Genomic DNA, 12,175 nt, shown 5'->3' with positions numbered 1-12,175 from the left:
TATTTTTGAGGAGTGGTGCTCCATTGGGCCATTGGGGGGGGGGGGTTGAACCCATCCACGCTGCTTTTCCTCACATCCTGGAGTGTCTGCAGGATGGCCTGGAGCGCAGCCTCGCCTGGTCCTCTCTTAGGGTGCAGATTGCTGCATTGTCTTCCTTTTGTAGTCTCTTGAATGGTCAGCGGTTGGTCTCTTCTCCAGATGTGATTAGATTCCTAAGAGCTGCGAAATTGCTCCAATCGCTTGTTAGGCCATTGGTACCTACCTGGGACCTCAATTTGGTTCTCTCTCTGCTCATTTATCGTCCGTTTGAGCCTCTCAGTTCCTGTACACTGAAAGACCTTACTGTTAAGGTGGTCTTCCTGTGGCCATTACTTCTACGAGACGTGTATCAGAACTAGTGCTGCCCGATTCAGGAAAAAAAATTTTGATTCGATTTGATTCAGCCTACTGAATTGGTTTTTCGATTCGATTTGATTTTCCTGCCCAATTGGGTGGGGGTTTTTTTATAGCCTCTTCACCTCCTTTGCCTTCTCCTAACCACACTGGCGCTGTGGTGTAAACAAAATAAACAAACAAAAAAGACTTTTCCTCTCTCTCTTAAATCCTAGCCCACGTTTGCGGTCTAACACCAGCTCTGACAGGATACATGTTTCAAATCTGACATATTGTAATTGCAATGGAAAATAAAATTAGTTTTTCTACCTTTGGTCATTATTCAAATCTTGTTGGTCCCAGGCTCTGGTTGTCTTCTGATAACTTGCTTGCCAGGGTCTCCTTCTTTCTCCATTCTAACCATCTATCTGCCATCTCTGTTCTCCCCTTCCCTCCCCCGGAGGTCTGGCATCTTTCTTTTTTTTTTGTCTCCATCCACAGATCCACCTTTTCTTAACTACTCTTTCATCCAGCATCTCGCCCTCCTTCCCCACCACCCCAGGGTCCACCATCTCTCCCTTTCTTTTCCCAACTACCCTCCTATCCAGTATCTCTATCCCCCCCCCCATATCATCCCTTGTGTCCAACTTCTCTCCCTTTCTGATCCTTCCCTCCCCAAATCCCATTGTCCATCATCTCGCTCCCTCTCCTCTATTTTTAGACCCATTATTTCTTCCCACCCCAAAGTCCGGCATATGCACGTCTCTTTGAACCCCCTTCCCTCCCTCCGTGTACTTCCACACCAGGGCCCCCCTCCCCTAAAGGTCTGTCCCCCCTGAAGGCCTGCACCTCCCCTTTGAAGGCCTGTACCCCCATCCCTGAAGGCCTGTGCCCCCCTTGAAGGCCTGCCTATCCCCCTGAAGGCCTATGCCACCATCCCTGGCCTGTCCCCTCTTTGAAGGCCTGTCAACCCCACCTTAAAGGTCTGCACTCCCCCTTAAAGGCCAGCACCCCCTCAAGGCCTGTCCCACCACCTGAAGGACTGTCCCCCGAAGGACTGCCCCCCGAAGGCCTGCCTGTCCCCCCTGAGGGCCTATGCCACCATCCCTGGCCTGTCCCCTTTGAAGGCCTGTCCCCCCCTTAAAGGTCTGCACCCCCCCTTAAAGGCCTGTTCCCTCCTTAAAGGCCGGCACCCCCCAAGGCCTGTCCCACCCCCTGAAGGACTGCCCCCCGAAAGACTGCGCCGCCCCCCCCCCCCCCCCGGGAAGGTCTCCATGTTCCCCCTAGCCTCTCCGCACCGTTTACCTTATAGCTTGAGCCTGCAGCCGAAGATCACGGTTACAGCGTCTTTGCAGTGCTTTCAGCTGTTTCCTCTGCTGCAGTCCTGCCCCTCCTCTGATGTCAGAGACAGGATCGCGGTGGAGGAAACAGAGTGGAAGGAATGAAACTGGGAAGCTGAGAAGATGCTGCACACAAGGACCATGCAGGCCTAGAACTCTGAAGTTTTGAGCTGTGGAAGAGCAATTCCATCCCTGTGTGTTTGTAACCATAACCCCCCACTTGTATGTCTAACTTAATCCTGCTTGTCATATGGTAAACTGAGCTGCAGCAAAAACTGAGTAACCGTCTGATAAAGCTGTGAGCAATCAATTTTTCTCTATGTAAAGAGGCTAAAGAAATTTTACTCCCTCCTTTACAAAGCTGCGCTAGCATTTTTAGCGCCAGCCGCGGCAGTAAGAATACTGTGCGTCAGAGTTCTTACCGCCACGGCCAGCACTAAAAACGCTAGCGCAACTTTGTAAAGGAGGGCCTTAAACGCTGCTAAAAAATGCAGATAGCATTTTTCTGACCAAGATCTGGTTACAAAAAAAAACAACCAGGAGAGCTGCAGAAATCAGAAGTAACATAATAGATTCCTTGAAATGATTAGGATAATATACAAGGGTGATTATTAATGAACAGAGCCAGTAAAGAAATCTCACTTGTCAAAAATAGAGAAGTCAAACTTCCAGCCGAGGCAGCGGATGATACGGTCATATGGCTCACGGAGAGCAAAGTTATCCATCTCATTTTGCGGGAGGGCCACAGGTTTGGCACTGTGATGACTGTGATTATTTGGGCTCATGATGTCATGTTTCTCTCCCTTTAACATATATGTCTGCAGTGTTATGTGTCGTTTCCCTTTCTTATCTTGGATTATTGCCAGTTCTTCTATGTTGCCCTCCAGCAGCCCATCCAAGGATTTCAACTGGTAGGTGTCCAAGAGACCATTGTTAATAGCCCTGAAAAGAAAAGCATGAGAAATGAGAAAGGAAGTGGTCTAACATAGTAACATAGTAGATGACGGCAGATAAAGACCCGAATGGTCCATCCAGTCTGCCCAACCTGATTCAATTTAAATTTTTTAATTTTTTCTTCTTAGCTATTTCTTGGGTTCCAACTGCAAAAATCTCTGTTAAGACTTACTCCAGCCCATCTACACCCTCCCAGCCATTGAAGCCCTCCCCAGCCCATCCTCCACCAAACGGCCATATACAGACACAAACCGTGCAAGTCTGCCCAGTACTGGCCTTAGTTCAATATTTAATCTTATTTTCTGATTCTAGACCCTTTGTGTTCATCCCACGCTTCTTTGAACTCAGTCACAGTTTTACTCTCCACCACCTCTCTCGGGAGCGCATTCCAGGCATCCACCACCCTCTCCGTAAAGTAGAATTTCCTATCATTGATCTTGAATCTACCACCCCTCAAATTATGTCCTCTGGTTTTACCATTTTCCTTTCTCTGAAAAAGATTTTGTTCTACGTTAATACCCTTCAAGTATTTGAACGTCTGAATCATATCTCCCCTGTCTCTCCTTTCCTCTAACCTGTAGCGCTTCCTTCAGTATCATCAGTTATATGGTTAATGGTTAAAAGACCACCTTTTTGGAAAATTGCCCAAGGCCGAATTCAAGAAAACTTGGGACAAGTTCATAGGATCTCTAAGGGAGTGAAAAGGAAACTAGAGGGCAAACTGGATAGGCCATACGATCTTTATCTGCCTTTATTTTTCTCTGTTTCTAATAACATAAGACAAGGCAATAAAAATGTAATCATAACACTCCATAACACAGCACTACAAAACAAGAAATAACATTATAAACTCTTGGCTTGCCACTAGATAACATTGTACGTGTTCAGCACAGCCTTAATAATTTTGTTTGCACTGTATATAATTCCTGAAATTCAATAAAAAAAATATTCAAACCTAAAAACAATAAAAGAATAAGTGAATATTTAACAATATGACTGCTGTTCAAATTCTAAAAAAAATCTATAACTGGCCCTTCAAAGTTATACACATTTTCAGCCATAGTTATATCTGTCATTTTAAAAAAACTACATGTATAACTTTGAAGGGTCTGTTATAGGATTAGCTCTTTTCATAGCAATACTGTGAATGCCTTCAATTAATCTGTAACTAATTCATCTGCCTATGAGGGAGGTCTGAATAGCACATCCATATAAACAGACGCTCCATTCCCTCTTTCCAGATTAACCCACTGGGATGACTCCTCAACCTGCAAGCCTTGCAGTTCTACGGCTACATCATCACTGTTTACACAGTGACACTGACTTTTCTTACCCCGTCCTTCCTAAAAAGATTATAGCTCAACATAACTGTATCCCTGAGACGGCTCTCTGTGTACCTCATGTGCATGATTGTCAGCTTCTTCCATTACAGCTTCCAGATCTGGAGCTCTATTTCTCTGTTGATAGGAGTAGCCTAACAGTTAATATAATAGCCTGAGAAACAGGGTTAGACCTTGGGCAATTACCCCAAATATATTTTTAAAAAAAACAACAACCCAACCCTTAGATCATGAGCCCACTAGGGACAGAAAAAGCATATATGTAAACCAGTTTGTTTATACCACAGAAAGGTAATATAGCAAATCCTTTCACCTATTTCCCATACTATAAGCATTAATATGGACAGCTTTGCAGATGTTGCCCTGTTTTCCCTTTTCTACTAATGTTTAATACCTCTTGTGCCAATTGCATATTTGCTGGAAACTTTAGGAAATCAGAGTTTGCCTAATGGAAGAAGCAGTCCTTTGATTACCTACGTAGGCATATTCAGGCATTACTTCATCATCTATGTTTGTGTTCCTTTTTTATAAATTGGATATTTCTTAGGACAGCGATACTACTGGTACTTATACTGTGCAGCCCTATCAAGGCAAGTTAATCTCTCTGTGATTTGTCATCTCTGACAACATTTCTATCTGTAAAATGACTTCTATTAGATAGATCACCTCTCCGGGACCTTCCAGATCTATAGAACACTTCTGTTCATGGGTTCATTTTCACTGCTACAAGTACAGACTCTCCTGGAAAAGAGAGGTCCAGGAGTACCTCAAAACAGATACCTATCGCTCAAAGATTGATACTTTGCTCTTTTTTTTTCCAATTCTTTATTCATTTTTCATCTTCCATCAAGTACACAATATTACATCAATTGAATCATATACATCATTTGAAATTCTTTCTATTATCATCTTAAATATATAAATTATCTCCCTCCCCACCCACCCTTTTCACAGATATTATAATCAAAAATTAACATACATGTGCTATATTTATAGATATTGATTAAATCTATATTATAACTATATACCACCCCCCTCCCCTAATTATAATTATACTTTCAATGGCATCTACCGTAATCATTACAATAAGTTGTCAATGGCCCCCAAATCTTCTTAAAGTTATTATAATTCCCCTTTTGTTTAGCAATTGTTCTTTCCATTTTGTATATATGGCATAACGAATTCTATCAGAAGGTGTAAATAAGTCTTGTGTAATTTTTCCAATTTCTGGTGATATGTTGAATGGCAACTCCTGTCATTATTAATAAAAGTTTATTATTATTTGATGAAATTTGACTTTTTATTCTCATTGACGTCCCAAATAGGATTGTATCATATGATAGAGCTACATGGTTTTCCAATAAAGAATTAATTTGTGACCAAATTGATTTCCAAAAGGCCATAATACAGGGACAAAAGTATAATAAATGATCTAAAGTCCCTGCTTCCAGATTACAATGCCAGCATCTATTAGACTTAGAGCTATCCAATTTTTGTAATCTAACTGGGGTCCAAAATGCTCTATGTAACAAAAAGAACCAAGTTTGTCTCATAGATGCAGACACTGTACATCTCATTCTCCAAGACCAAATTCGTGGCCATTGAGATGCAGAAATTTGATGCTTAATCTCAATGCTCCAAATGTCTCTAAGACCAGTCTTTGGTTTTTTATTCATAAATCCAGATATCAATTTATACCACTGTGCGGTCTGGTGTCCCAAGAAATCCACTTGAAAGCATAAGAATTCCAGACTATACTGATTGCTAAGATTTTTCCATTCAGGGAACCCCTCCTGAATAGCCTGATTCAGCTGCAACCATTTCAAACTTTGTGATTTGTTTAGACCAGGGGTCTGCAACCTTTAAGACATAAAGAGCCACTTGGACCCGTTTTCGAAAAGAAAAAAAAACTTGGAGCCGCAAAACCATTATAAAACAAATCTAACACTGCATATATTGTTTCTTATCTTAATGCTATATACAGGATCACTAAATTGAAAATAAAATCATTTTTCCTACCTTTGCTATTTGGTGATTTCATGAGTCTCTGGTTGCACTTTCTTCTTCTGACTGTGCATCCAATCTTTCTTCCTTTCTTTCAGCCTCCTGTATGTTTCCTCTCCTCCAGACCTCATTCTCTCCCCCAACTTTTTCTTTCTGTCTCCCTGTTCCCCCTTCTTTCTGTCTCCGTGCCCTCCCCCAAGCCACTCGGTTTGCTGCCACCGTAATCGGGGAACAGCCCCCAAGCCACCGCCGTCCCAAGCTTTCCCTGCAGAAGTGTTGCGCTGACCAGCATTCCGCTCCCTGACGTCAATTCTGACGTAGGAGAGGAAGTTCCGGGCCAACAAGGCATTTCTCCTCATTCCATCCAGCCTGAGCCCCATCTCTCCTTGATCCAGCATTACCATTCCACCTATTTTCCAGCATCACCCTTCTTTGTGTCCATCTCACCTATATCCCTATCTCACCACTTTTTCAGAATCTTCATTTGTCTCTGTCCATATCTTTACGCCATGTTCACCATTTGCCCTTTCAATGTCTTTATCTCCCCCCCCACACACACTTTTTCAGCATTACTTCTATGTCTCTATTTCACCTCCTCTTCATGTCCCCTCTGTATCTCTATCCTTATTCAGTAGGTCCTGCTTACCCTTTCTCTTCTTTGTGTCACTATCTCCATTTTCAGCTTTCCCCCCCTTTTCCTTTGTTACTGCATCCTGTAGCTAGAATCTTTCCACCCTCCCTCCACTCCGGCCCAGCCCAGTATGAAAGATTTCCTTTTGTTTCCCTCCCCTCTCTCTTTCTCTCTCTCTTCTCCTCCCTCACCCACGAGTCCTGCATCTGGCCCTCTCCCTTCTACCTGCACCTGGCAACACCCCCCTGCTCCGTGGCTCTCTTCAGCAACTTGTCAGCAGCGGTGATCAAGACAAGCTGCCGACATCGAGGCCTTCCCTCTACGAGTCCCGCCTTTGTGGAAAAAGGAAGTTGAAACAAGCGGGACTCGCAGAGGGTAGGCCCCGACGTCAGAAGCTTGTGTCGATCGCTGCTGCTGAGTTGCCGAAGAGAGCCGCGGAGCAGGGGATGTGGCCGGAAGCAGGTAGAAGGGAGAGGGAGATAGGAAGGCTGTAGATCTCCGGAGCATGACACCGACCCCGGCCAGGATGATTTCTTTTTCAGGCACCTTACAAGTCCAGCGTCGCAGCGGTAAATAGCCATGCTGAGCAGTGAGCTCAGCACTACATAGATGAAAGCCTTGCTTGCTGATTGGTCCGGCGGCACGGCGGGGCCGCCGGACCAATCAGCAAGCAAGGCTTTCTTCTGTGTATGTGCTGAGCTCACTGCTCAGCATGGCTATTTCCCGCCGCGACACTGGACTTGTAAGGTGCATGCCTGCGTGACACACTACCGGAGCCGCAGCAAAGGTGGAAAAGAGCCGCATGCGGCTCTGGAGCCGCAGGTTGCCGACCCCCGGTTTAGACCATATTTATGTTGCAGCTGTGAAAAATCAAGCAGTTTACCATTTAAAATAACATCACCTGCAATAATCCAATGCTTCCATACGATTTTAAAACCGCCAATTTGAATCTTGGAGTTTAGCCATAAAGATTGATTTGTTGATTTATGTATTGGGTTTGGACTTAAATTGCTGATATAACGCAAAGTTTTCCATGTATCCATCAATATTCTGTTCTCTTTATATTTCCTAGGCATTTTAATACTAAGAACATGAGATAAGTTTATAGGAAACATGAGTCGCCACTTCAAATACAACCAATATTTTCCATGAGCTCTGGGAGGACCCAATACATACCCTGGCGTAAAAATTGATACTTTGCTCTTAAAAAGGCATTTTCTACATCCACTTATGGCTGCTGTGATGTGTGGCTTCTGAAAAGCCTAGAGGATCAAAAGCAGGATCAAACTATCCCAGTAAGTGAGTTGTTCTCTAAATCTAATCCTTAAAACCGTGGCATATCTGATTTTCAGGATATCCTTAATGACTATACCAGTGGCGTACTAGCATATGTGACACCCGGGGCCCTCCAGCTGTATGAAAAACATGATTTTTAGTAACAATCCACACGTCACACAAGAGGGTACCTAGGAAAAGGCAGCATCTTACATATTGCAGTGAGCAATACATCAATACATCCATTGTAAAACTAAACAAGCCAGACTAGTACAGATCAATCTTGCACAGTCAATTCTAACAAAAAACCAGGTCTTTTCGAACACACAAAACACAGAAAACACCTTCGCCTAGTATGGAATATGTAATCACAAACTAACCCCTCCCCCTTTTACAAAACTGTAGTGTGGTTTTTAGCCATGGTGGTAATAGCTCAGATGCCAACGCTAAAAAACGCTCCACAGTTTTGTAAATGGGGAGATAGAATAAAAATACGTAGACAAAGGTTAAACGTAGACAAAGGTTAAATTGAAGCATCAAGAAGCTGGACTCCTCATACAATGCAACACCACAGAAATAGCGATGCATCTCCCCTAAAGCAAAAAACATAAATAAATAGAACTTTTTTTCTACCTTGTCTTCTTTGGTTTCTGCTTTCCTCATCTTCTTGTCACTCTCTTCCTTTCATCCAGTCTACCCTTTCTCTGCCTCTTCTATATGGCATCTTCTCTCCTTCTATTCCCCTTCCAGAAACTTTATGCCTCCCCCTTCAATCTCTCCCTTCACCCCATTGGTCTGGCATTCATCTTCTTCCCTTCCCTCCTCCAATGGTCTGGCATCTCTCTCCTCTCCTTCCCCCCACTTCCATCAGTATCTGCCCCTTTCTCTCCCTCAAACCCAATTCCATGCAGTATCGTTCCCCCTTATGTCTCTTTCCCCTTTCCCTGCAATTCCATCAGCATCTGCCCTATTTCTCTCCCTCCACCATGCTTCCATACCATCCTGTCCTCCTTTCTCACCCTCCACACCCTTCCTTACCACCCTGACCCCCTTTCTCACCCTCCACACCCTTCCTTACCACCCTGACCCCCTTTCTCTCCCTTCACCACCCTTCCATACACCCTGACCCCCTTTTTCTCCTTCCACCACCCTGCTATGCTCCTTTTTCTCTCCATCCAAATCAGCAAGGTCCCGCGATGACTACTTCTGCTGCCTCTGCTCCGGAAGAGGTAAGTGACGTCGGAGGGGGGCTGGGCCGGCAGACGCAGAGATTTGCGGCAAGGTCCCATCATGACTGCAGCTGCCGGTTCACCCCCTCCTCCCCCCCCCCCGACGTCATTTACTTCTTCCAGAGCAGAGGCAGCAGAAGTAGTCATCACGGGACCTTCCTGCACTTCAGCGCGGCTGCTGACTTTGCTCTGGAATAAGTACGGCAGCCATGCTGAGGTGCCGTTTTGAGCAGCGTGGGACGTTCTGGATTCGGCCGGCTGTGCACCAGGGGTGGACCCCCCCCCCTTGGTACGTCACTGGACTATACGTCAGTACATTTTCACACACCAATCTTGCTCTGTAAGTGTAGCTCATGTACACTTACTGGGGATATTCTGAAAAGAAGATTGCCTGTGTGTGTCCTGCAGATGGGGTAAAGAGCCACTTAGTCTAAATTGGGAATTTATTTCAGTTACTTTGAGAACATACAAAAAATGAACGAAAACACCAGACTAGAGCCTATTATTGGTATAACTGAAATAAGATGGGCATAAGCGGTCGGTGACTCAACTTTTTGGGGAGACTAAGATAGGGTGGAACAAGTTAAAATCATTGAAGAGGGTTCAACTATGTTATCAGTAGAGAGCCAGTAGAGGCATTTTAGAATATAGCAGGAAAGGACCCCCCCCACTCTGTACCAGCTGCCTCCCCCTAGTACTTCTGTTACTGATGGTTTTATGCACACTGAATTCTCACCAGAAATTATATATTAAATTAATCAAAATAATGCACATCAAAATAAAACAATGTATTAAACAGAATAGTATTTATGGTATTTTGGAAATATATGTAGGTACTTTTAACACTTGGCTCCCAGACAGCCCTAGCTCCCCAGTCTAGTTATCTTCCAAGTTTAATTCAAATTTGATATACTGCCCTTAAGGGAAATCTTTTCAGGCGGTTAACATTAAAAATTAATTGGTCAAGAGGTCACGTGATGTCATAGGGGCTCTTTGGAGCTTTATATTTCAGCTGGTCGGGGTGGCCCTGGACGAGGCGTCTTCCGTGACCTGTCTTGCTCCCACATGCTGGGGGCTTTTGGATTTGTTGGGGGGTATTGGGGGGTTGGGTGTTTCTGGGTGGCAGCAGCGGCATTACTAGGGCATTTTGTGTCATATCCTATTGGTTGTTTGGGGTTTAGCTTTCTAAGGTTGTTTGCACTGTCTGAATGGAGTGTGTATGTGGAGTCTTGGGGTGAGGCTGGGCGCCCTGGGACACTGCCTATTAGAGGGTTTACTTGCTATGGTGTGCATGGTGGGGTTTCTTATGGGTGATCGGAAGTTACGTATAATTTCCTGGAATGTATCGGGAATTACATCCCCTGCTAAACGCACAAAAATCCTGTCTCAATTGAAGCATCATTTGGCTGATATCGCTTGCCTACAGGAGACTAGACTCACGGACCTAGAACACCAGAAACTTCGGAGAGGGTGGGTTGGGGACTTGTACTTCGCTTCTTCTCCAGGGAAGAGGGCAGGGGTAGCTATATTAATTAGGAAGGGCTTGCCGTGTACAGTCCAGGTCCTGAGGCGTGATCCTCAGGGCCGTTTCCTTTTGGTGAAAGTGGTTGGACCTGGGGGGCCCTTCAGGTTATTGGTGGGCTATGGCACAAATGGATATCAACATTCATTCTTTCAAAACTTGGTTCATATTTGTTTACAGGATTCTGATTGTCCACTGATTTTAGTGGGTGACTTGAATCAAGTATTGGATTCGGGTATGGACCGCTCTGGGGGAACGGGAGTGGCGTCTGTAAAACAATCCAGGGGCATTCCTTATCTTTGTCGAGCTTTGGGGCTGGTGGACCCTTGGAGGTTGCTTCACCCCACTGAACGGGACTATACACATCAGTCTAGAGCACATGGCTCTTTCTCTAGAATTGATTACACATTACTTTCTGAAACTTTGTTTGCTCGGGTCTCTGAGGCAACAATAGGCCCCCTTGAGGTGTCGGACCATCATATGATCTGGCTTGATGTTGTGGTGGGGGGTCCTGTAGGCCTTGGGTCGGGATGGAGATTTCCCTCATATCTCTATGATGATGCTCACTTTCAGAAATTTTTAGTGGAAAAATGGAAGGCTTATTGTTCTTTTAATGCTCAACATATAGACCAACCTATATTATTTTGGGACACAGCAAAAGTAGTGTTACGTGGGGACATTATTGCTTATGTTGCCTCTAGGACCCGACGCATAGCGCATCGTATAGTACAGCTTGAACGCCAGTCGGTGCAGTTAAAATGTGATTTGTTGAACACTCCCTCAGTGGCTATTAATGACGTGTACAAAACGGTCTTGGCCGAATTAAATTCCCTTATCCATGAACGTACAAAAAAATTGCTGTTTTTTCGGAAATTTCAATTCTACAAATATGGTAACAAAGCGGGAAAATTGTTAGCGTCCGTAACTAAGAGTTGGACGGGATCTAGATATATACCTATGATACGAGAGAGCACGGGTAAGATGTTGACTTCAGCGGTGGATATCTCGGCTTGCTTTAAAACTTATTTTGAGGCTTTTTACGCTTCCCCGGGTCCTTATACGGGTCCTGATGTGTGTGATTACTTGGAAGATGCGGGGATGCCCAGATTATCGGCAGCCCAGGTATCCCGTTTAGATAGACCCTTACACCTACAGGAGGTATTGCAGGCCATACAGAAATTGAAGCCCTGTACAGCCCCGGGGCCAGATGGTTATTCCCCGGAGTTTTTTAAGATCTTATCCTCCTCCATAGGGGGGTCCCTCTTGGAGTACTACACGGCGGTTCAGGCCCACAGTACGTTTCCACGCTATGCTAATGATGCCCTGATTACCTTGATCCCGAAACCATCTACAGCGCCCACTGAACTCGAATCTTATCGACCGATATCACTGTTGAATGTTGATATAAAAATTCTGGCTCGCATATTGGCGGATAGGCTAGCGCCCTTGTTGCCTACTATTATTGTGCCAGAGCAGGTGGGCTTTGTTCGAACGCGACATTCTGTACT

At 44.6% G+C, this 12,175-nt stretch overlaps 1 protein-coding gene across 3 annotated transcripts in view; it reads right to left on the bottom strand.

Annotated features, from left to right (window-relative positions):
* Positions 1 to 12,175, bottom strand: part of FOXRED2 (FAD dependent oxidoreductase domain containing 2) — a 78,885-nt gene that overhangs the window by 51,397 nt on the left and 15,313 nt on the right. For all 3 annotated transcript variants that reach the window (XM_033935124.1, XM_033935123.1, XM_033935125.1), the window contains one exon: positions 2,355 to 2,654. In XM_033935124.1, the coding sequence (XP_033791015.1) occupies positions 2,355 to 2,654 (300 nt within the window). The remainder of the gene's footprint in view (positions 1 to 2,354; positions 2,655 to 12,175) is intronic.

This window comes from Geotrypetes seraphini, chromosome 2, assembly GCF_902459505.1.
Source record: "Geotrypetes seraphini chromosome 2, aGeoSer1.1, whole genome shotgun sequence".
NCBI classification, from domain to species: Eukaryota; Metazoa; Chordata; class Amphibia; order Gymnophiona; family Dermophiidae; genus Geotrypetes; species Geotrypetes seraphini.
This window is presented reverse-complemented; position numbering and strand designations above follow the sequence as displayed.